General features: G+C 44.0%; 1 protein-coding gene across 1 annotated transcript in view; it reads right to left on the bottom strand.

The window, feature by feature from the left end:
* The window catches only part of SORCS1 (sortilin related VPS10 domain containing receptor 1), a 424,169-nt gene that overhangs the window by 88,565 nt on the left and 311,136 nt on the right, over positions 1 to 24,468 (bottom strand). Inside the window, exons 6-8 of the mRNA XM_073354427.1 lie at positions 16,074 to 16,138; positions 3,643 to 3,761; positions 1,079 to 1,168 (exon numbers count right to left, since the gene is read on the bottom strand). Of these exons, the coding sequence (XP_073210528.1) occupies positions 1,079 to 1,168; positions 3,643 to 3,761; positions 16,074 to 16,138 (274 nt within the window). The remainder of the gene's footprint in view (positions 1 to 1,078; positions 1,169 to 3,642; positions 3,762 to 16,073; positions 16,139 to 24,468) is intronic.

Genomic DNA, 24,468 nt, shown 5'->3' with positions numbered 1-24,468 from the left:
GACACCATTCCTTACCCATCCTGGCTAATGGCCATTAATGGATTTAACCTCCATGAATTTATCTAGTTCTCTTTTAAACGCTGTTATAGTCCTAGCCTTCACAACCTCCTCAGGCAACGAGTTCCACAGATTGACTGTGCGCTGAGTGAAGAAGAACTTCCTTTTATTTGTTTTAAACCTGCTACCCATTAATTTCATTTGGTGGCCCCTAGTCCTTATATTATGGGAACAAGAACTAGGGGCCACCAAATGAAATCTCAGGGGAAATCTACAGGTTGAAGAGATGGGATCTGGAGAGAAGGCCAAATGCTACCCAACAACAATGGAAGAGTTCCAGGAACCTTGTGAATTTGGATGGTCACTGCCCTGTGTAGCAGTAACCCACATCTGGCCCTAAACATCTGATTCCAGATAGAACCTGGAAGGCCATACCATTGATAGCTACCTAGCAGGCCACACAATTGAATTCTAGTAAAGCAGGTGACATTGTTTTGAGAAAGAAATAAGACTGATGTTCCTTTTGTTTAAGAAGATGTTTGAAATCCAGCTGCAAAGCCTTGACCTCTTCCCAATGGAACACAGGTTTTCCCACCCCCCCAGAATGACATTTTTTAGATAGGCATCTCAAAAACCCAGTTCCATAAGGCAAGGATAACCTTTCAGGCTCCATTGCTCGTTCTCCATTGTTCTTCATTAGGGAAGATATGGAGCAGACACAAAAAAACCCATCTCTTTGCTTGCCTCCCATTAAAATCTGCTAATGAGGCAAAGCATAAAAAAGTGACCCACACTGGGCGGGGAAGGAGAATTTTAAGGCAAACCACCCCCAACGGTGTTAATTGATTAAAATGAAATAGCAATTTACGCAGACCTGAGCACAAATGTACATTTCATACTGATGTCCTTGACTGACTGAAATGCTGACACAGCTGTACGCTCTTTTCAGCTTTCAAATATTCTTTAAAAACAAGTTTTGTTAATTAAAGCTCATTCTGAAGTTACCGCTTGGCATCAGTCACCTCTGAATTGATTGGGATCCATCTGTGTGAGTGTGAATATATCAGCAATAATAACATACCTTGGGCAAAGCATACTTTGGCAGCTTCATCTGTGCAAATGCATTCCTCCTATAGGACACGTAATAGTGTGGCCGTCCTCCCGATGTTAACTGCAATATAAAAGGGAATTTTATAACCAGGGTTACCATCATCATTCATTTTTCTTTGAGGCAAGAGGAAAATATTAGGCAGACTGTAAAGGTGAATGAAACTGTGATAGCAACGGTTTAACATAGCAGCAGTTGCCGGAGGTGACAACATATCTATCAAACAAACTGGCAGTGACTGAAATTGACAGTCAGTGGCGCAACCTGTCCCTATTGTTTGTACGTAAAGTCAAAGGGTGAAATTCTGGGTGATTTCAATGTGGCCATGATTTCACCCTCTGATTTTATATCCATATTGCAGATTACTGTGGCACATTCAGGTCCTTGCTACCTGCAGAGGTGGGTCAAGATTGGTGGGTGCAAGGTGGGTGCAAGGACCCGTGGGTTCTATTTCTAGCTCTGGCACGGACTTCCTGTCTGACTTTGCACGTCACCATACTTCAGCATCTAAATACGTGGCCTGACATTCAGACTAGCAAAGCGTCTACAGCTCCCAAAGTCAATTGGGCTTTGAAAATCAGGCCACTTATATAGGTCCTGAGCATGGATTGAGGTGCCTGACTTTAGCAACTCAACTTTGAAAATGCTGGCGTTCAACTGTATGTGTTTCATTTTTTGCCACCTGTAAAAAGAACCTGCTCACAGGGATGTCATGAGTATTAATCAGTCTTCATAAAAGCTACCGAAATCCTTGGATGGACGGTGCTAATATATGTGCAAAGAATCAATATGTTAAGAGCTCCTCAGGGCAGAACTTTATGTTAAGTATGGTCTGACGAAGACTTTTTGCAATTGTGGGGTGTTTTAAAAGGCATTATTGTAAGTGATCCAAGAACACAGAGGTCATGATTCACAACAGAAAAAAGAAATGAAATTATGACCATCTTTCATAATAGCCATCTCTAATGCATTGATTGACAGCTAGTATTGACAGCAAAAATTGTCCACAAGCACTTGCTTTTGGTTTTGTCCCCCCCCACCCCCTTCTGAAAATGTAAGTTAGCAAGGATGGGCAATTTTTTCTCCAGCTTTTTAGGCAGCTGGAGAAGTCAACCATTTACTGATTAAAATTAAATCCTTTAAAACCTAAATATAACATACTTCTTTTCTGTCTTTTCTCAACTGATCTCACAGCACAGTAAAAAACATCAACAAATTAATCTACACAATACCCCTCGATGCTGAGGGTTTTTATAGGGATCTCTTCACACGACCATTGAAATGCTGCCAGCTCTGGGGTGGAATACAGCATACTTTAACAGCACAGAATAACACCCTACAACTGTTGAAAACAGGAAATTGAAATACACTGTATCCTACTTAAACAGAAGGATAATTTGAGAAGGAAGAATGTAACTAGCCAGAGTGGAATTAACATACCTATTGTCACCGTGTGCACCATGGGATCTGGCTGGACTGTTGGCGAGAGGCCAACTCCAGCAGCACCGCACCAATGTGATACTAGAGCAATGATTCAGTTCTGACACTGACAAACGATTCCCACCTACTGAGCCGCCCCCAGCACCAGTACCTCATTCGCAGCTAAAGGGTATGTCTAGACTACACTTTATGGACCTGCTTTAATTTGCATTACCTAACACATAAATGCTAGTATAGACACCTCCCCTATGTTAGTTAACTCCTTGTGTAAACCACAAGTGCTTATATTCTGGACCAGACCATCTAAACTAGCATTTACAGCTGTGTTAGTTACCTTGAGTCAATTAGCAATCAATTAACTCAAGTTAAAACAGCAGCACAGACTCAAGTCCAGACCAACCCCCAAAGGATCAGGTATCTAGTCAGACAAGTCAGAGATACTGAAGGTCTCAGAAGGCATTCTGAAACCAGATTATTTCCAGTTCATGTACACTGTCCCTGCCCTTCTTTTCTCCAACTCTCTTATTAAATAGACAGTGGCAGCAGGGTAATGAAACCCTTGGCTGTTCAGATGCCTTCTCCGGCTCTCATCTAGAACAGAGATTGGCTGAATACATCTCATCTCCATCCTTGTCTCAATAATCATAGTCCATGCATGACAATAATGGCTGATTACTCTGCCCAGCCCTTCCCTCTATCTCCCCCCACTTTTTCTATTCCTTTCTCTCACTCAGTAAAAGCCTTGATTAGTCTACTGCACTTGTCATATCAAGTGACTGGCACACCAGCTTAAAGACGAGTGGTACAAGGTCTACTCCTGGAATGCATGATGAGGCTCGTTGATTGGCAATGAGGATTATTCCAGTGTGCATCCTGAACGCTCCAGGCAGCACCTCCATGACCTCATGTTGATAAGATACTTGAAATAGAGTCAGAAGGAACCAATTAGCATTCTGATGGGCTGATGCACTCTGGGAAGCTCCTTTATTAGGCATTCCAGGCAAGTTGCTTGGTTGTGTGTGCGTATGTATATATAAGGAGTGGGGTGGGAGGGAGGAGAATTACTTGGAATCAATCAGAGAATGCATGTTCCAAACCTGAACAAACACATAATCGTCCTGCACAATCAGGGAATCGGAGTCAATGTAGCCTGGAAATGGTTTGCTCCGGGTGGCTTCGGTGCAGTTCTGCATCCTGCAGGTGATGTACTGAGCATCTGAAATCATAAGGACAAAACAAAACAATGGTCAGTTATAGGGCACAGACCTCTCCCATTGCTGCAGTATCAGTAGCAGGCTCTTGCCTTCCTCCCCAGTTACCTGGCCCATTCCTTTGCTACTGATGCAGGTTTATTTTAAAATATATCCCTGCAGAGCTCTGGGTGCTGTATATTATTTATTTATAATGTGATAGAGCCTAGGAGCCCTAACCATGGACCAGGACCCCACTGTGCTAGGTGCTGTACAAACACAGAACAAAAAAAGAGGCCCTGCCCTGAAAAGCTTACAATCTAATTAAATCAAATCTAATGTAAACTAATGAATCGAACAATTGAGGAGCAGACAGGGCCAGATTCTCAGCACTGCATGAGGAGCGCACAGTGCATCTGAGCAGTATGCGCATCAAGATGGCTACAAGTAACCCCCGTGTCCCAAACTACCCTCCTGGGGACATCTTTGTGCCAGTGCCTAGAGCTGTGCATTTAGCCTCTGGCTGCCCACAGGCCCCAAGGCGCTACTCTGGCCTTCTAGCACTGCTGGGAGGCAGGGGGCCCCAACGATGCCTCCTCTTTCCTGGTCACACCACAGATATAGGGGGGATACAATGGCAGTTACTGTGGCTCTAAGGTGGGTAAACTGGCTTTGGCTAGTCTAAACAACAGGGATTGTAAAGCACAAAGCCCTGACACTAACTTTCACCCCTCTGATCCTTGCTTCCTTATCTCCTGCTTATGGCAGCATTGCTCAGCATTCTCAGCCACTCTAAGTTGGGGCACAGCTGCTCCTGCTCATTTGCCGTCAGGGCCAGCTGTCGAAGCTATCTTGATCTCACTTCATAACACTCTTCCATTCTAAGGTGTTCAGGATGGAGGCTGCCTCTGAGGACAGTGATGTATAATGCCTACAGCCCTGACAGTGTAAGCTTAGCCCTATGCTTAACTTTAAGCACATGACTAGAGCCGCAGAGTTCAAGGGGACTACCCACATATTTGAAGTTACGCACGTGCCTAGTCTTTTAAGAATCAGGGGACTTTGCAATAGAGAAGAGTCAGGAATCAGCTGTAATGACCAATAGGCAGCAGGTTTAAAACAAACATAAGGAAGTACTTCTTCATACAACACACAGCCAACCTGTGGAACTCATTGCCAGGAGATGTTGTGAAGGCCAAAATTATAATTGCATTAAAAAAATAATTAGTTACATTCCTGGAGGATAGGTCCATCAGTGGGTATTCACCAAGATAGCCAGGGTGCAACCTCATGCTTTGGGTGTTCCTAAAACCCTCCAACTGCCAGATGCTGGGACTGGACAACAGGCAATGGATCACTCGAAATTGCCCTGTTGTGTTCGTTCCCTCTGAAGCATCGGGCACTGGCCACTGACAGAAGACAGGCTACTGGGCTTGATGGACCATTGGTTTAACCCAGTATGGCCATTCTTATGACTACAGAGGGGATTATTTATTGAGGTTGCTGAAGAAGACAAACCCTGTGGTTCTTCTGGACTCTCTAGCTCCCAGACTAACTAAACCAGCCTGTGCATGTCACACATAGTCTCACAAACCCATGAGGACTTCTGGCCACACCTCAAGGGGCTTGCCAGCTATACATTATGTCAAGTAAAGTACCAAGTACGAGTCCCCTAGATTAAATGCTTTAACCACAGTGGAGAATTAGGGCCTCAGTCATAAATTTAGTCAAAACTTTTCCAGCTCAATTAAGCAGTTGCAGTTTGTATGAGGACAAAACTCATTCACAGAAAGAAGGATTTTAGCATTAGCACTGACTTGACAAACTCTAAATGGCATTTAATCTTGAAAGTACTTCTAATCATCTTCCTCTTTGGAGTAGCATAGTCCCTTGCTTGGTATAATTACATCCCTCTGAACAGAGAAACAACATTTTTCCACTGAAATTGAAACCACTAGCTTTTCATCATTTTCTATTTACTCATTTAAAAAAAGAATCCATCATTTAAAAGTTTTTTTTTCTTATTATTTCTAAGGATGATGTCTTCTATTTAAAAACAGACACACAGAGTACAAATCCATGGGCTTTAGTAAAGTTAGAGTGTGGATGATTTTGGCCCTATGTTTGTAGAGCACTTTGGATATTTAAAGTGCTAAATATTATTAGTCCATACAGTATAGAATTCTTTGCATTTTCTAAGCTCATTACAAAAGACTAATTGATATAATCCAGATATCACGAACAGAGTACCTTTTCGTTCTCTGCCATGTGCTTTTCTTTAGACCAGCCACTTGGGGGCAATAGGAGATATGCACACTAGCCAGCACATCAAATAAAATCAAGAAATCTCCCTTTCAAGGGTCATTACTCCATTGTCCCTGTTATCAGGAAACCACAGAAGGAAGAGGAAAAGGAAGGAAAAGAATAGGAGGCGAGGGAAGGTTGAGGTCTTTCCTCCTTACGATTACTGATCATTTGGAATAAATCCACCTGATCATCAAAGATGGCCTCAACCCAAAGCCCCAGAGGAAGACAACACATCAAAAAGGCAATATGCCTTGGGGAAAATTCCTTCCCAATCCTAAATTTAGCCATTGTCTTAGCCCTACCCATGTGATCAAGGATCATGCTTCCCAGAACTGCTGATCCTACGAAATGCTTACTCCTTTGAGTAGCCCCTTTCTCTCCAGGTCTCCTTCTGCCATGGTTTGGATGACTTTCTGGAGTGAAGACAACTTATTTGCCACACCCACTCCTTCCCTTCTACTTCTGCTTTGCTCCCAGAGTCGCAAGCTGTCTCACATGCAAGGGGAGACCATTCTAAAGTGTTCTTAGCTCCAGCTGACCTGGCTCTCTGCTACAGCATGTGCAAATATTGACCACTGTTCTAAGACAAGCCAGACAAGCCAGTGGCTGGCTTTAATATAGGTACGTATATCAGATCTGACAAGGAAGGACTGCAGGCTGTCATTGCAAAATGCTCCTAACTACTAATAATGGGCTAAACCCCTGAAGTCATCATTCAGACTACATAACCCTAGCGGTCAATCGACCAAAGCATACGATGCATATTTTTTTACTCCAGCCAAATGTCTTTCGTCTTGGAGCCCAGAAATAAAGGGAACCAGGCTTCGCAATAAAGGGCCAACCATTCTGCTTTACATTGTGTCAACATTAAACACAATCTCTTTTGGCATTCTGTTCATGGGGACTTTTTATGCAATTCCATAGGAAGCGCCTTGTAATTTAGCATTAATTAAGGTCAATTAATGTATTCAGTTGCTAAGCTCTGGAATTAATTTCATTACTTTTCCTACACAGATGTTTTCCCTGCCATAGGTAATTAGGATATTATGCTTCTCATTTCCAGCATCCTCACCTCTAACAACAGCTGCTGATTTTAATATACAACCACCACAACAAAGCCATGCTGTGCCTAGAGAGAAGAACACAGCAATTGCCATCTTTGATCAGAGTAGTATCCATAGCACTGTGAATTAGACCATGATCCTTGGCATTGGCCAATACTAGATATTTCTAATGAAGGTGCAAAAAGCCTAGTGAAAAACAATGAGAAGATAGTCTTCCCATTTCCATAGGGGAAAACACCAGGAACTAAATCTGCTCTTCTCAAGGAAGAGTATGCAATACGACTGTAGCTGCAACTGGAGTTTGACAGCTGTGAAGGCAGCATACTGAGATGTCTCAATCCCTTCTAGCTCGATCTAAAGCTGTGCTGATAAGCTCTGCAGGGAGCGGTGTCCAGCCCTTCTTGGTGATGTGGGTGTATCACTGGCAAACCCCGTGCCAGCTCTTGCCAAGTCTGTAGCCATCAGCTGATAAATTCATAGCTGGAAACCAGACCAGCTCACCTGTATGTTAATATTGTTCGAGGTAGGTGTTAGACTAGTAAGAATGCGTTTAGACTCTATAAAATGCTTGTAAGTTGCTGCATGCATTAATCTTCCGTGTAATGTCTGGATCCCTCGCTATGAGGTAATATGTAAGTTTTGCTTTATAATTGTAAAAATGCTTGCTATGAACATCAAGAAGAGCCATCAAGACTAAATGATCCATTGTGGGACAAAGACTTTGTTGAGTGCTCCATCCACCCCTGAAGAAGTTACAGAAGCTCTCATCCTATGGGTCTGAACTCTAGGGGAAGGCCATGTAAAGATGCTCACAAGAAGAAATGGTTTATTGTTTGGACTCTTCGAAGGGCTGGAGCTAAGAAACAAAAAGCAGAGATCCCCAGGGTCAGCATGAGTTAGTCCGCTTGAAAAGACATTCCGTGGATAAATTACTACATCTCTGTCACCTTTTGGAACCATCGACTGACTCACTGTGCTTATATGTTGCCTGCTTTAACCTGTAATAACTCTCATTTTTTTTCCTAATTAATAAATGCTTAATTAGTTTACTATAGGATTGTTTACCAGCATTGTCTTTGGTGTGACATCTATAGTACAAACTGATGTGGGATAAGTGACTGGTCTCTAGGAACTGGGAGCAACCTGAATATTTTGCGATTTTTGGTATAAGTGACTATGACTAAGGCTAAGATTTTGTCATGGTGATGTTTGGTAAAAGTTACAGACAGGTCACTGTCAACAAACAAATATTCACAGAAGCCATGACCTGTCTGTGACTTTCGCTGCTGCGGCTCCATGGTTTTCCCTGTAGGGTTCCCCCCTCTGCCCAAGGCAGCTGGGAGCTGCAGGGTGACCATTCCCCTCTTCCCCTTCCCCGTACAAGGCTGTCGCCCGTTGCTGAAATCCTGAGGAGGGCCCCCTCAGGAGTCTGTCACCTGTCACTGGAATCTTGCAGGGGGAGGGGGATCCTATTGCTTGAACCTTGCCAGGGCCCCACAGGTTGCCAATTCCAGAGTCCTGCAGCCCCTGGGGCTGAAGCAGAGAATATCATGGAGGTGTGTGGAAGTCACGGATTCCGTGACTTCCGTGACCTCCGTGACATAAACGTAGCCTTAACTATGGCTAACTCTAGCTTGTCTGGGTGGCAAGATAGAAAGGTATGCCCACGGGGACCGTCTGTGACTCCATCATAAGGTTGTTACTGTCATCCAGGAGTTCACACTTGTTACTGGGTTGGTGAAATCTAATTATAAAACATAGAGCCAGTTTGGGGTGTCTGGCCTGCTTTGACAGTCTGCCCTGAGATTGGCGCTCCTGGTCGTGAACCCTCCCGACAGCGTGACGGTAGACATGGCTTAATAGAAGGTGGTGGGCAGGGGGAGTTTTGGGGGCTTTGAAGGACCCCTGCCAACATGAAGAGAGTCAAATCCCTTTTATAAAATGGATTCAGAAGCCCTGTGGGGCACACTGCTACAAGGTATTATTTGGGCTAATAACTCCAGGTTCTGCTCCACCACTGAAGTCAACAGAAAGCCTTCCATGGATTTTACTGGTGGTTGGATCAGGTGGCTGGATAGTAAGGTGAGTGTGACAATTTATTTGTAACGAATAACATTCATTATTAATTTATCCCGTTTGTTTCGGTTTGTAATTTGTTCAGGAATCAGTTCCAATTTCTGCAATTATATCTAGTAACCATATGGATTAGCCAAACAGTTGGACAACCAGCGTCCACCAAACAGACACAATGAACAGTTCGCAGACAACCTATTTAGTATGCCTTGTTCAGGATTGTGATTGGCCATCTAAATCATAAGGCATCGTTTCTGCTCCTAGACTGGAATATTGAAACTTTTTAAATAAGAGAATAACAAATAATGAATAACTTACTTCCTAGTATGAAGGTTCAGGTGAATAATCATTCATGGAACATTCAGGATTCACGAGCATTTTCACAAGCAGCCAGCAGCATACTTACAAATAACAAATGTTAAAGAACAGTAAAATAAAGCCAGTTCATTTTTGAGGGATATAGTAACCAATCTGGTTTCATCCCTATTATTCCAACAGGATTTAATATTTAAATGAATGAGGGCACCATCCGCAGTTCCAATAACTAGGCTACAATTAGAAGAGCTAACAATCCTCATTTTTAGGGCAAATTCTGATAATCAACTATGGTTGGGAAGAAATTGCCATTTGCCTTATCCCCATGACACACTTTTGCCCAGTCATAGGGCATTCTGGGGATTCTTTGAAAGAAAAGGCCATTGTCAAAGGCAGGATATCGGATTAGATGGAGTATTTATCTGCTGCTGGGTAGTAATTCTTATGTTTTTCTTTGCAATGCCTACACAGGAAGAAGAAAGGAACACAGCCTTGTAGTTCAGAACTATGGGTCAGATTCTTGGCTGCTGAAAATCACCATAGCATGCTGATTAACACCAGCTGAGGATCTGGCCCCACCTGTGATAACAAAACAGCACAAGTAAAATTTAAATTAAAAATCAATAAACAGATCAATGCAGCAGAAGAACAGTAAAATGGACAGAGATACTTATTAAATATCCACAAAAGCCAGAATTTCTGCTACCACTTCATATTTCTTCTTTACTTTTTATCAATCCCTTCCTTTAAAACAATAATTCTCTGATATCCAGTTTATTGACATCTATCCAAATATATGCAAGTCCCTCGCACATACTCATTCAAAGACCTGATCCTCCCACCTGTATTTATAATAAGTAGTTATTGTACTATTGTGAGTAAGATTGTGGCAGCCGCAGAACTGTTCAGGAATTAATCAATTAATTTTTTTTTGTTGGACAATACTGATTTGTCTAGATCAAAGTTTCCCAGGGTACATAACAGAAGAACAACCACAATGGGTCAAGTCAATGCTCCCTCTAGCCCAGTATTCTGTCTTCTGACAGCGGCCAGTGTCAGACGCTTCAGAGGGAATGAACAGAACAAGGAAATTACCAAGTGATCCATCCCGTCGTCCACTCCTAGCTTCTGGCAGTGGAAGGTTTAGGGACACCCGGAGCATGGGGTTGCAACCCTGATGATCTTGGGTAACAGCCATTGATGGACCTAGCCTCCATGAACTTATCTCATGCTTTTTTGAACTCCGTTATTCTTTTGGCCTTCACAACATCTCCTGGCAATGAATTCCATAGGTAGACTATGAGTTGTATGAAGCAGTACTTCCTTATGTTAGTTTTAAACCTGTTGGATGACCCCTAGTTCTTGTGTTAGGTGCCATGGTAAGTAACACCTCCCTCTTCACTTTCTCCACACTAGTCATGATTTTATAGACCTCGACCATCCACCCTCTTCGTCGGCTTTTCCAAGCTGGACTGTCCCAGTCTTTTTACTCTCTCATAAAATGGAAGCTGTTCCATAAGCCTAATCATTTCTGTTGCCCTGCTCTCTATCTTTTCCAATTCTAATATCTCTTTTTTGAGATGGGGCAAGAACGGCTTGCAGTACGCGAGGTGTGGGCGTACCCTCCATTTATATAGTGGCATTATGATATTTTCTGTCTTATCATCTGTTTCTTTCCTAATGGTTCCTAACCTTGTTGGCTTTTCTGACTTTTGCTGCACATTGGGCAGATGTTCTCAGGAAACCAACCACAATGACTCCAAGATCTCTTTCTTGAGCGACAACACATAATTTAGACCCCCATCATTTTGTATGTATAAGTGGGATGATGTTTCCCAATGTGCATTACTTTGCATTTATCAACATTGAATTTCATCTGCCATTTTGTTGCCCAGTCACACAATTTTGTGGGATCCCTTTGTAACTTTTTAGTCAGTTTTGGACTTAACTTTCTCAAGTAATTCTGTATCATCAGCAAATTTTGCCACCTCACTGTTCAGCCCCTTGTCCAGATCAAATTTATCGATTTGTTTTAAAACCTCTATTGATACTTTAATCTAGGACAGTTCCTCAGATTTGGCACCTAAAAAGAAGGGTTCAGCTGTGGGAATCTCCCTCACATCCTCTGAAGTGAAGACTGATGCAAAGCATTCATTTAGCTTCTCTGAAAGGACCTTGTCTTCCCTGAGTGCTCCTTTAGAAACTTGATTGTCTAACAGCCCCCCTTATTGTTTGTCAGGCTTTGTGCTTCAGATGTAGTTAAAACAATTTTTGTTAGTTTTTGTGTCTTTTGCTATTCAAATTCCCTTTTGGCCTACCTAATTATATAGTTTTATACTTGACTTACCCGAGTTTATACTCCTTTTTATTTTCCTCAGTAGTATTTGACTTCCAATTTTTAAAGGGCACCTTTTAGCCTCCAATCACCTCTTTTACTCTGTTCTTTAGCAAGGCTGGCTTATGTTTGGCCCTCTCACTGTTTGGTTTTTTTGTGGAGAGGGGAACGCAAAATGGGGATACATTTAATTTGAGCCTTATTATGATGTTTGTAAATAGTTTCCATGAAGCTTGCAGGAAAGAGTGGGTTTTGACAATTTTTTTGACTCAGACATTTTTCGAAAAAAGTTTCAAAATTGTTGAAACGTTTTGACATTTAAGATAAATACATTAAACAACAAAATCTAAATAAACATTTCAAATTTGTTGGCTTGTTTGTTTGATTGCTTGCATAAAAAAAATCAAGATTTCAACTTTTCATCCCAATTCAGGATGGGACTTTTCTTTAAATCTGGTGAATTTGTGTGTGATGGGAAATCCACTTCCTGCCCAGCTCTGAGCAGCAGACTCATATTCTAGATGTCCCATTTATTCAGTTGCCTGCAGGTGCTGTGGTAGTATCCAAACGTAATGTGGACGTTCATCTTTTGAACTACCTACCAGTTGACAATATTTTGTTACAGGAGTTACGCTACCTGAATGAACTAGAGTTGAGAGTGCAGGAGTTCAGCATCTTTCATTTGCTTTTGTGTGGGTGCCTAGCCACACACCCATGGTTGAAATTTTGCCCTCACTGACTTGCCCAAGTTCAGGCAGCAAACCAATGGAGGATCAGGAGATAGTACCCAGGTCTCCAGACTCACAACTATTTACCTCTCATGCAAAGCAGAACAAAGGAACACTATGTATCAAGCTGATTATATTAAAAGCCCAGGAGGGATTCAAACTACAGATTTTGGGTGTGAATCCTGATCTGAACTGTGCAGAGTGTTTACATTCAAGCACTAGATTTGGCCCCAGCCCCCAATGAAACATTCCTAACTTAAAGAACCCCAACACTTTAAGAAATAAAAATAAACTGTTGCCAACTCTTCAGATTTTAATCCATCTAAGGTCCCCAGCAATGAGGTAGCAGAGCACCTCAGAATCTTTAAAGCATTTATGCTCACAACACACCTGTGAGGTAGGGCGTGCTATATCCCTGCTTTACAGATGGGGAACTGAGACAAAGGGAGATCAAGTGACTTTTCCATGGTCACGCAGGACATCTGTGGCAGAGTGGGGAATTGAACCCAGTGGACACTGGATCAGGCCCTTAACCAGTCAATTCTTAAAGGCACAGTCGTAAGACATCTTAGGGGAACTAGCATGTTTCAGGCCTTGATTGTCTAAGTCTCACAAACGAGAGCTGTACAAACCATTAGCTACAAAATTTACATGCTTTTTTTCATAAACGTAATGCCCAGCTAAGTTTCTCAAAAATTTAGAGACCTTTCAAGGGATTTTGGTTAAGTTTTAATCTAATTTGGCTCTAGGGTCTAACAGCATACTCCCTGCCCTCTGGTTACAGAAAAGAGCTTACGGTGTTAGTCAGATCTACAGCATTGACTTGAAACCAGGCAAACATCTGTAGTTTCTGCTGACTTTTTTTGTCAATGAGTTTCTGATTTTATTCCAAACTAGAAGTGGAACCCCAGGGACACAAAATTATCTGAATGGAAATGTAAGATAAGGCTCAGATGAATTTCTTCCAACTGAAAACACAGTGATTGCCACTTGGCTCTTACTTAGAGTCTGGCCCAGACTGGACTTTAAGAGAAACCACTAAATATAAACCTCACTTTCTATGTACTTGGATTTTATACTGGAGACAAAAATCCGCTACATTTGGCACTCTACAGAAATTAACCAAGAGCGTTTAAAACTTTAATCACATCAATTAACACTGTATAATAATCAAACTGCCACATAACTCCCATACCAAATTAATCACATACCCAGCCGCTTTTTGGGGACTCTAGTTCAAGCGCTAGCATTGATCGTACAATTTAACGTATGACATGAAAGGCCAGATCCTGAGCTGGTGTAATTGGGCATAGCTCCACTGAAATCAGTGAAGTTATATAGATTTATACTAGCTGAGGGACTGTTATTTTTTCCTTGTTAATCTTTTAACATTATGTATAGAAATACAATAAATAAAAATATGAAAACAGACCATGATCAAGGATCAGAAGGCATAGACAGAGTCAGGAAAAAATGTTATCAGTATTCCGGCTGGGAATGCCCAGGACTAAGTCAGATGATGATGATAAATGCCCTCACAACCCTACCAGCCAGATTTTCTAATACCGTACTGCAGTGACATCTCTATTCTCTCTCATCTGAAGCCATGGTTAATATACTGCTGAGCTTCTGCTGGGAAAGATATAAGGGACAAGAATAAAACTATCTTGTTATTTGCATTGAAGTTGGGTGCTTTTGCTTAGATACTGAGTTTCAATTGCTGGGTGATTTTTTTCTACTTTGTTTCGATAGGGATACCTTTTCAAATTAAATCCCTTTATTGAATTTTCACCCTTGGTTAGCTCCCGAACATGTGGTCCTTGCCAAAGATTAGAGAAATAGTTCACAAATTGTAACTCCTGGGCTGAGCCTGAAAAAAGGCATTTTATTAACAACCCCTTGCCTGCTCCAGTTACATGTTACTCTCCTCCATTGGAGAAAGGTTTGCTCACCAATCAGAGGGTGGAAATTATCTTCTTCAGGGAAGGCAAGTTTGCTCAACTATCTGGTTCTAGCCTAGGTTTTATTCTCAACTATGGTAATGACTCATCATGTGACTTTAAGCAAGTCACTTCACCTACCTGTACCTCAGTTTCCCCATCTGTAAAGTGGGAATAATAATGTTTATTACTTTTGTCTCTACATTTATAGAGGTCTTTTCTTCTAAAGTATTCTTCTTCTTATGTCACAAGAACTCAAATTGGACGAGAAGAAAAGAGAGGAGGAGAAAAGAGGAATTGGGGGTTTGAGCATGGAACATACCATGAAGTGAATACACCTTAGTGTCACTACAAGAGAATAGCCCTTAATGAACACTTACTACAGTTTTACACAGTAACAGTCCAAAACACAATACAACAGTGTAGCTGCTCCATTAGAGGGTGTCACAGTAGAATATTTTATTACTATTTAGTACTTTCAGAGGAGCAGAAAGGACGGATGAGACTCCTTTCTGTGTCCAGGGAATGTGAAAGTTAAAAAAAGGAAAGAAAAAAACAAATGGTAAAAAGCACAGATATTTAAAATTCTTTCAGTTTTAATAATCTAATGTGTTATTAAATGGAAAGGACATTAAAATATATACAATTTATATTCCAATGGTGTCTTTTAAAATTCATCCTCTGAAGAATCATTTCTTACCCATAACGCTAAGCAAGTTAAAAAAAAAATTGTCTTGAGACAGTTCCCTCCCTGACAGTTTCTGGGCTAATCCTGCCCTCATAAATCCGGCAGAACAACACTGACTTTAGCTGTGTAATTGAGAGCAGAATTTGACCCAGTGGGATTTTTCAGAAGTTAATTTACTATGTCATAAAAACAAAAAATAAATAATCCTGCAAATGGCGCAAATCTATTATTCACATTGCAGCAAAGCTGACATTTTCAGGAGAACCATCATGGAATTAAAAATGAGAACATTCAGGACATTCGGGTGGTTTTTCTGAGGTACACAACTGCCTGAGGCAATTGAAAGCTGCAGGGAAAAAGCCACAGGGAAAGACCTGCAGAGGTGGGGAAGCAGAAAGATTAAATAGCAGGAAGCAGGGGAGTGGAGAAAAGACCAGCAAAGGTATCAGCAGACCTGAAAAAACTTCTGTCTAACAAGGAAAGCTCGAGAAAGGAATTTGGAGTTGTAAGCACACGGAATATTGGCCACAAGAGCAAAGAAAGGTGGCTGAAGGGTCAACACAATGGAGGAGGAGCAGGTATAGAGATAAACTGGAGAAGAGAGTATCTTTTTACTGACTACCTTCGAAGGCTGCACATCCCATGGGAATCCCCCCTCCTGTAAGTAAGCTCCTTCCACAGCCTGTTAATACCACCCTTTCAGCTAACTGGAGGAGCTGCTGCTCTGCCTTGAATTGAGGGCGCTGCTCTTAGACCCTGCCCGTGAGAGTCTGAACAGAGAAGAAAAGTAAGATCTCTACTGTAGCATGTTGTCGTCAGAATGGCAGGCCAACCCAGAGCACGACGGAGCTGGTAACGACAGTACTGTTTGGAAACTAAGGTACTTACGGCCATCCACTGTCTTTGCCTCAAGGTGTACAAGGTCTGGTTCTTTACTGGAACCCATCACAGACCTGCAAAGGACAGACTGAAGTTAAAGCATTAAAATGAACAAAGCACAGGCAGAGACTGTCCACTACATTTATTCCACAGTAGAAGACCTCATTTAAGTGGAGTTAAATTTGTATCAGTAACGAAAAGCTAAAGAACTTTGAAAGACCATACTAGTGTTCCCTAAAATAACAAACCTTGGAAATTCTAGCCATGCTGGCCTTTGATAAAACCAGGGTTCACATCCTTCCAACAGCCTTAACTCTGCCCAACACTTCATCCCCACCACCTTCAGAGTGGGGAATGTTGGTATGTTCTTTTCTTTGATTGGTGGTGGACATTTTAGTGTGTAGAAAATGGTGTGGACTTTGCTTTGATATCTGCAGTGCATTTCAGTGCGTGGCGTACTGATGTGCCTTGTGTTCTAATTGGTGGCGTATGCCTTGGTGTTCGGTGCTAAAAATCAAGCTTCTATTATGAGTTGTGTTATGAGATTGGTAAAAAAAATCAATTTGTAAGCACCTGGAGGATACTGGTGTTATAAGGAAAAGCCAGCATGGATTTGTCAAGAACAAATCAAGTCAAACCAATGTAATTTTCTTCGTTGGCAGGGTTATTTGCCTATGGAATAGAGGGGAAGCAGTAGATATGGTATATCTTGATTGTAGTAAGGCTTTTGACACAGTCCCACATGACATTCTCATAAGCAAACTCACGAAATGTGGTCAAGGTGAAATTATTATAAGGTGGACGTGCAACTGGCTGTAAGACTGTATGCAGAGAGCAGTTACCAATAGTCTGTTGTCCAACTTGGACAGCATATCTAGGCAGGTCCTGCAGGCATCATTCCTGGGTCTGCTACTATTCAATATTTTCATTTATGATTTGGATAATGGAGTGGAGAGTATGCTTATAGAATCTGAAGATGACACCATACTGGGACACCATTGGTCTGAATTCAGCAATATGAAATGCAATAAAGACCAGTGCAAAGTACTTCACTTAGGAAGGAAAATCAAATGCACACCTACAGAACAGGGAATAACTGGCTAGGTGGTAGTGATGCTGAAAAGAATCTCGTGGCTATAGTTGATCACAAATTGAATATGACTCAACAATGTGATTCAGCTGAAAAAAAAGGTTAATATTCTGGGGTGTGCTAACAGGAGTGTCATAGATAAGACATATGAGATAAGTATCCCGCTCTCCTCAGCAGGGGTGAGCACAGCTGGAGCACTGTGTCCAACTCCAGGTGCCACACTTTAGGGAAGCTTTGGACAAATTGGAGAGTCCAGAGAAAAGCAACAAAAACGATAAAAAAATTTGAAAATCTGACTTATGAGGAAAGGTTAAAATAACTGGACCTGTTTAGTTTTGAGAAAAGACGACTGAGAGGAGACCCGATAATAGACTTCAGATATATTAAGGTCTATTACAAAGAGGGTGGTACTCAATTGTACTCCATGTCCACTGAAGGAAGAACAAGAAGCAATAGGCTTAATTTGCAACAAGGGGGACTTAGGTTAGATAGTAGGAAAAACTTTCTAACTATAAGGTTAGTTAATATCTGGAACAGGCTTCCAAGGGAAGTTGTGGAATCGCCATCACTGGAGATTTTTAAAAAGAGGTTGGACCTGTTAGGGATAGTCTAGGTATGGGCTGGATTTGATGACTCGAGGTCCCTTCCATCCTTAGATTTCTATGATTCTGTGTAGAATCCTTGTCATTCCTCTATATCAGACTTTGCATGCACATTAGTTTAATTCACACCCGTAATGACCAATATTCTCTCATTAATTAACAAACATAAAAAGAAAATTCCCTGTCCTGTCAGACATTTCATTGGCTAGTCTGGCTAAGAAAATCCTTGTTTGTTCACTGGATAAGAAATATCAAAGTAAGGCACTCCATACCGCACGTAAGGGATTATGAAGTACACCTTTGGTAAAAAGTCCCATTTAATTGTTAACATCTATCTGGAGAATGTCACTGAACAGGCCAAAGGGCCATTAGTTTGATGTCCTCTCTGAATTACAGTACTGCTAACTCAGCATCAATTCTGAGGGCACAGTCCTGTTATTGGTTTTGAACCTGTCACCTCTTTCCCGGAGGCAAGAATGAGAGCAGATGGGCCATCCTCATGTGTCTCCATTAAGGATTTGCCTGCCTCAATGTGTACCATTTTCTTAACAGTAGCCTGAACTATGGGTTAATACTAGATTAAAGCAAGAACATTCATTTCCAGTGATGGACAAGTCAGATGCTATTCTGTCCAACGCCTCATTATTTGCAGGCAATCAAAACTGAAGTTGTAATTCAACTCCTACTTATACTGCATTCCGAGTCTGATCCAGCCCTTAATCAACACTAGTATTAACTAAGTAACTAGCAATAACCATTTTAAAGATGTTATGAAAAATGGGACTATTTGTTTTATCATAGAATCATAGAATATCAGGATTGGAAGGGACCTCGGGAGGTCATCTAGTCCAACCCCCTGCTCAAAGCAGGACCAATCCCCTCCTGATTGTCTCTAGATGGATTATCTCTAGCTTCACTTGAAGAATCCTATTGCAATTCATCAGCTAAACAAGCTTCTTTTTCTTTGCTGGACAGTGTGAAACATTTCCAGAGAGGCTCAAAACCTGTTTCCTGTCTCAGAGCTAGTTTGCTTGTTCTGCACCAGCACATTTGGTCTCTATTTTTCAGCAACGGTCAAGCTACACTGGTAGTAGCAATGGTTTAAGTGCAAGTGTAGAAAGGGGTATGTAATGAGCCGGGTTAAATTTTTCAGGTAAATAGTTTCTTCACCAAAAAACAGTTTTGGATGGATAAAAACTATTTGTGAATTCAGTGAATAGTTTCAGCCAAAAAAACTCATGTTTTTTAATAAGATTAAATATTTGTTTCAATATTTTAGAAACAAAATGTTTCAACATCTCTTGTTTTGAAATTAATAAATTTTGTTTCAAAATTTAGCTAGATCTTATTCTTTAAAAAGATAAAAACCACCCCAAGTCAAAATGATATAAATGCTTGACCCAAAACAGGATCATTTCAAGATTTTGTGAATACTCATAATTTTAAATATTTTGTTTCATTTTAAAATTTTACGTTTGATTTAAAAAAAAAACAAACACATTAAAAAAAGGTCAACATCAAAACAAAGTGTTTTGCCTAAAGAAAATGTTTCATTCAAGCCAAAATGAACATTTTTTCAATTTTTTGATTCACCACAAAATTTGAAAATATTTGTTTGTGGTCCGACAGGAAGCAAATTCCCCCTTCCACCTCCAAATTTTCAAAATTGCCAAATGTACCAAAACAATTCCAATATTTACTCAGTTCTACTTGCAGCAGCATCATTTATTAACCATTTATAAAGGTACTTCGAACAAAGTGTGACCCAAATTAATAAAGAATGATTAATTATTATAATGGTAGAAAGGGATTGCCAATCCTTGCTGGAAATCTGTTGAATTATATGGATCAGAGCAGCAGAATATATGTTGGACTGCCTTTAAACCAAACTAATTTTGAGAGAGACAAAGTGGGGAATATGGACCAACTTCTGTTGGCGAGAGAAACAAGCTTTTGTGTTTACAAAGAACTCGTCTTCAGAGAATCTACAGACTCAGTGGGCTACAGAAGCACTTTTCACTTGTGAAAGATCTTACACTAGGATTTATTTACATCTTGTCCCCACATAATAATGTGATTACACATCTCTTTCCTAGAGCTATTAATAATGAAACTTTTAAAAGAAATTTTAGGATGAGATAGTTTGCTCAAAGAATAATGACCCCGGGCCTCCAACACACATTTTTAATAAATTCTTTATCTGGATTACCCAGATTACGGAAAAAAATGCAGCCATTTTTAATGACACTTTCTTTCAGTTACCATCCTTCAGAAAAAAGGGATTTAGGGCTTATTTTGCCAAGTATAAATCAGTTAACCTCTGCCTCCCATCTCCAACTACCTTGCAACTTTAGGATGTTGTCAGTGGGAATTCAGTTCAACAGGAACAAGATTTGGCTCTTAATGACAAAGGATATGAAAACCAGAGTCCATTCACTAAACAGACCAAAAATTTACTGTGGGATATCATTCCTTTGCTGTTATTTATTACACCGACTTCAAGTGTATATGGAAGTGAATGGTTCATCGTAATGTCACTATGTAAATCCATGGCACAATCACACCCTGAATACTGTGTAAAGTTCTTATTGCCCCAGCTCAAAAATTATAGATTAGAATTGAGAAAAGTACAGAGAAGGGCAACAAAAGTGATTATGGGCATGGAACAGCTTTTATATGAGGACAGAGAAGAAAGAATGGGACTATTCGGTTTAGAAAAGATAGGACTAAGGGGTGATATGATAGAAGGCTATAAAAGCTGAATGGTGTGGAGAAAGTGAATAAGGAAGTGTTATTTACCCCTCCACATAACACAGGAACCAGGGATCAACCGATGTAATAAATAGGCAGCTGCTTTAAAACAAACAAAAAGTACTTTTTCACACAACACACAGTCAACCTGTGGAACTCATTGCCAGGGGATGTTGTGAAAGCCAAAAGTATAACTGGGTTCAAAAAAGAATTAAATAAATTCATGGAGGATAGGTCCATCAATGGCTATTAGACAAGATGTTCAGGGATGCAACCCCATGCTCTGAGTGATCCTAAACCTCCAATTGCCAGATGTTAGCACTAGACAACAGGGGATGGATCACTTGATAATTGCCCTATTCATTCTCTCTGAAGCATCTGAACAAAGATAGAGTGACTGGACAACAGGCAAAGGATGGATAGTGTAGGGAGCCAGGGTGGCTCCCCTCCGAACCAGAGGGTAAAGAGCCACCCTCTCAGCCTGAGTGGGCGGGGCCAGACCAAGCTTCTGCCAATCCCGGGAAGGGGAAGGGTGGGACAGGAAGTACAAAGGGCGGGGCCCTCTGCCCAGTGAAGAGAGCACCAGGGAGGGAGACAGACGCAGGCTGCTGGCTGCTCCCTCGCGATCCTGCTGCTGACCCAGGCGAAGCCCTGGGCAAGGAGGAGCCTGACTGGGAGGAAGGCCTGTGGCAACCAGGACTGCCAGCCACTGAATAAAACACAGAGGACCTGGAGGGGCCTGACTGCAGCCCGGGCCAGCGTGAGTCCGATACAGAGGGGGAGCGGGAGTGGCCCGCAGCGGAATACCTGGACGAGATGGAGGGACCGGAGCTGCCCGCAGCGGATTACCCGGACGAGATGGAGGGATGGAACGACCCGCCTAAGAGACTGGGTAGGAAGTAGCCCAGGGGCTGAACTGCACCGTGGGGTGGGTGTGTTTGGTCAGTGGGCGTGGACGGCCCCGCTGACCCAGCAGCGGGACTTTCGCCTCCTGCCACTGTCAGAGCCCTGGGCTGGAACGCAGGGGAGTTGGGTGGGCCTGCGTTCCCCTACCCCGGCCAACCTGCCTGAGGGGTACGCTACTCGTGCCGGCGCTCCCCTGCCTGAGGGGCGCGCTACTGACTCCGGCCGGCACACCTTCCCCGCTAATTCCCCAACGCCTGGAAGGTGTGGCTGAGGCCTGCCAGTGAGACCATAGCTCTCCATCGCCCCTAGGGGCTCGGAGGACCGACCGAAACCTGTCACAAGTGGTGGAGAATGCGGGCAGGCGATCCCAAACCCTGCCGAAAGGGGTTAGTGCGAGGGCGCCTCTGAAGCTCCCCTACTGGAAAGATGGAGATGGAAAGGCTTATCAAGTTCCTGGCTGAGAGCCAGCAACAGCAGCAGCACAAACTCGTGCAGCAGCTGGGGGCCCACCAGCAGCAGTTGCTTCAAACCCTGGGGGCCCAGCACCAGGAACAACAAACCCAGTGCTTCCAGCAGCTTGCAACCCTGTGGCCGGGCCACGGTGGTGCTCAACCGGAGCGGGCAGCCACCCCGCCCCCTCCCGCCCCACCGATCCGTCTGGTCAAGATGGGGCCTGAGGATGACCCGGAAGCCTACCTAGTGACCTTCGAGCGGGTTGCCTCAGTGGCTGGCTGGGCGCCTGACCAATGGGCGACACTCCTTGCCCCATATCTGACGGGGCTAGCCCAGAAGGCTTACTGTGGACTCCCAGATGATGAGGCCTGCATTTATGCTCGAGTGAAAGCAGCTATCTTAGATGCCTTCGACATTACCCCGGAAACCTTTCGGCGATGGTTTCGGGAAAAGGTCTACACACCGGGCGCCAGACCCCGGGCGGTGGCCCAGGAACTGAAGGACGCGGGTACCCGATGGCTCCAACCCGAGCATCGAACCGCAGCTGAGGTGACGGAACAGGTCATCCTCGAACAGTTCGTGCACATCCTCCCACTCCAGGGGAGGGCTTGGGTGTTACGGCACCGGCCACAAAGTCTGAGCACGGCCGTTGCGCTTATGGAGGACTTTCTCGAGGCTGAGGCCCCGATAGGACCGGCCACCTGCCCCCCAAACCCGGGACCCAATGCACAGAAACTTGAAAGGAGGGGGCCCACCTCCCAAACCAACGCACCCCACCGTACCCGACGACCAGAAGGCGGCAGGACCGAGTTTTCCCGACGGCCCGAGTCAACACCACTCTCCGGCCCTGGACGCTTAACCCGACCACCAGGCCCCAGCCCACTCTGCGGCCCCACTGGTGCCCCCACGCGGCCGGCGCGCCCAGAGGTAGGACTTTATTTCCGATGTGGCGAGTATGGGTATCTGCAACGGGGATGTCCTGCAATGGACTGCAACTTTGGCCTGGTGTGCACCGGGGAGCGATGGGCCCGTCTGCCCTCCGTGGCCAAACTGGCAGCTCCCATGGAAGTCACCGGGGTCCCCATGGTGGGTCTAGTCGATTCGGGCTGTGGGCAGACCCTTGTCCGCCAGGCGCTCTTCTCGGACACCAAGTGGACTGTCGCGGAAGTACGGATTCAGTGCATCCACGGAGATGTAAAATCATACTCCACGGTGCGGGTCCCCATCACGGTGCACGGAGTAACTCAGTTAATGAATGTGGCGGTGGCGTCATCCCTCGCCTATCCAGTGATCCTGGGCTGTGACTGGCCAGACTTCGTCGAGGTGCTCCAATCCCTACCCATCAAAGAGGCGTTCGAGGAAGCCCCGCCTGAGAAGAAGACAGGACGTGACTTGAGCTCCGACCCTGGAGCTGACCCAGGCCCCACCCCCGGGCAGGATGGCCTGGAAATGGCGGGTCCCCCTCCTGACCTGGTGGACTTTAGCCGAGATGAAAGGGAGGATCCTACGCTCTGGTTTGCCTATGAGCAGCTGGCCCGGGTGGATGGTGAGGTTGTGGGGGCGCAGCGCACCACCCAATGGCCCAGCTTTGAACTCAACCACGAGCGGCTCTACCGCCTTGACCGAGACCCCCAGACCCACAAGGTCCGGACCCAACTCGTGGTCCCCCACATCCATCGTCGGGCTGTCCTGAAGCTTGCACATGACATCCCGGCTGCCGGCCATTTAGGGCAGGAAAAAACCGTGGCCAGGGTCTTGGCCAGGTTCTTCTGGCCCGGTGTCCACCGTGAGGTGAAGGAGTATTGTGCGTTGTGCCCGGACTGCCAACATGCAGCCCCAGCTGGGGTACGGAAGGCCCCCCTGGTCCCGTTACCAGTTGTAGGTGTGCCATTTGAGTGGGTAGCAATGGACCTGGTCGGGCCTTTCCCAAAAAGCAAGGCGGGCCATCAATACATCCTCGTCCTGATGGACTACGCCACCCGCTTCCCGGAGGCCATCCCCTTAAGAAGTATCACCGCCCACACTATCGTTGTGGAACTCGTGAAGATCTTCGCAAGGGTGGGCCTCCCACGGGAGATACTCACTGATCAAGGGACAAACTTCATGTCTAAACTGTTCCGCCAGGTATGTGCCCTCTTGGGGATTAAGAAATTGCAGAACTCGGTCTACCATCCCCAGACTGACGGATTGGTCGAGCGGTTTAACCGGACCCTGAAGGGAATGTTGCGGTGTTTCCCCACCCAAGACCTCCGCCAGTGGGACCAGCTGCTCCCTCCTTTACTACTGGCGATTCAAGAAGTCCCACAGGCATCCACGAAGTTCTCCTTGTTCGAGCTCCTCTATGGGCGGCGCCCCCGTGGGGTGTTGGACCTCTTGAGGGAGACTTGGGAACACAACCCATCCGCAACACAGGGTCTCTTGAAATATGTCTTACAACTGCAGGGGCGGCTGGCGCGGGCGGGCAAGCTCACAAGGGAGAACTTAAACACCGCCCAAAGAGCCCAGGAGCAGCACTACAATCGGGGCGCCCAGGCTCGATCATTCAGGCCAGGGGACCGAGTACTCCTCCTGCTCCCCTCGGAGGAATCAAAGCTTTTTGCCC

This window comes from Lepidochelys kempii, chromosome 7 (genome assembly GCF_965140265.1).
Source record: "Lepidochelys kempii isolate rLepKem1 chromosome 7, rLepKem1.hap2, whole genome shotgun sequence".
Lineage (NCBI taxonomy): Eukaryota > Metazoa > Chordata > Testudines > Cheloniidae > Lepidochelys > Lepidochelys kempii.
Note: the sequence above shows the minus strand (reverse complement) of the source record. Positions and strands in the feature narration are given on the sequence as shown.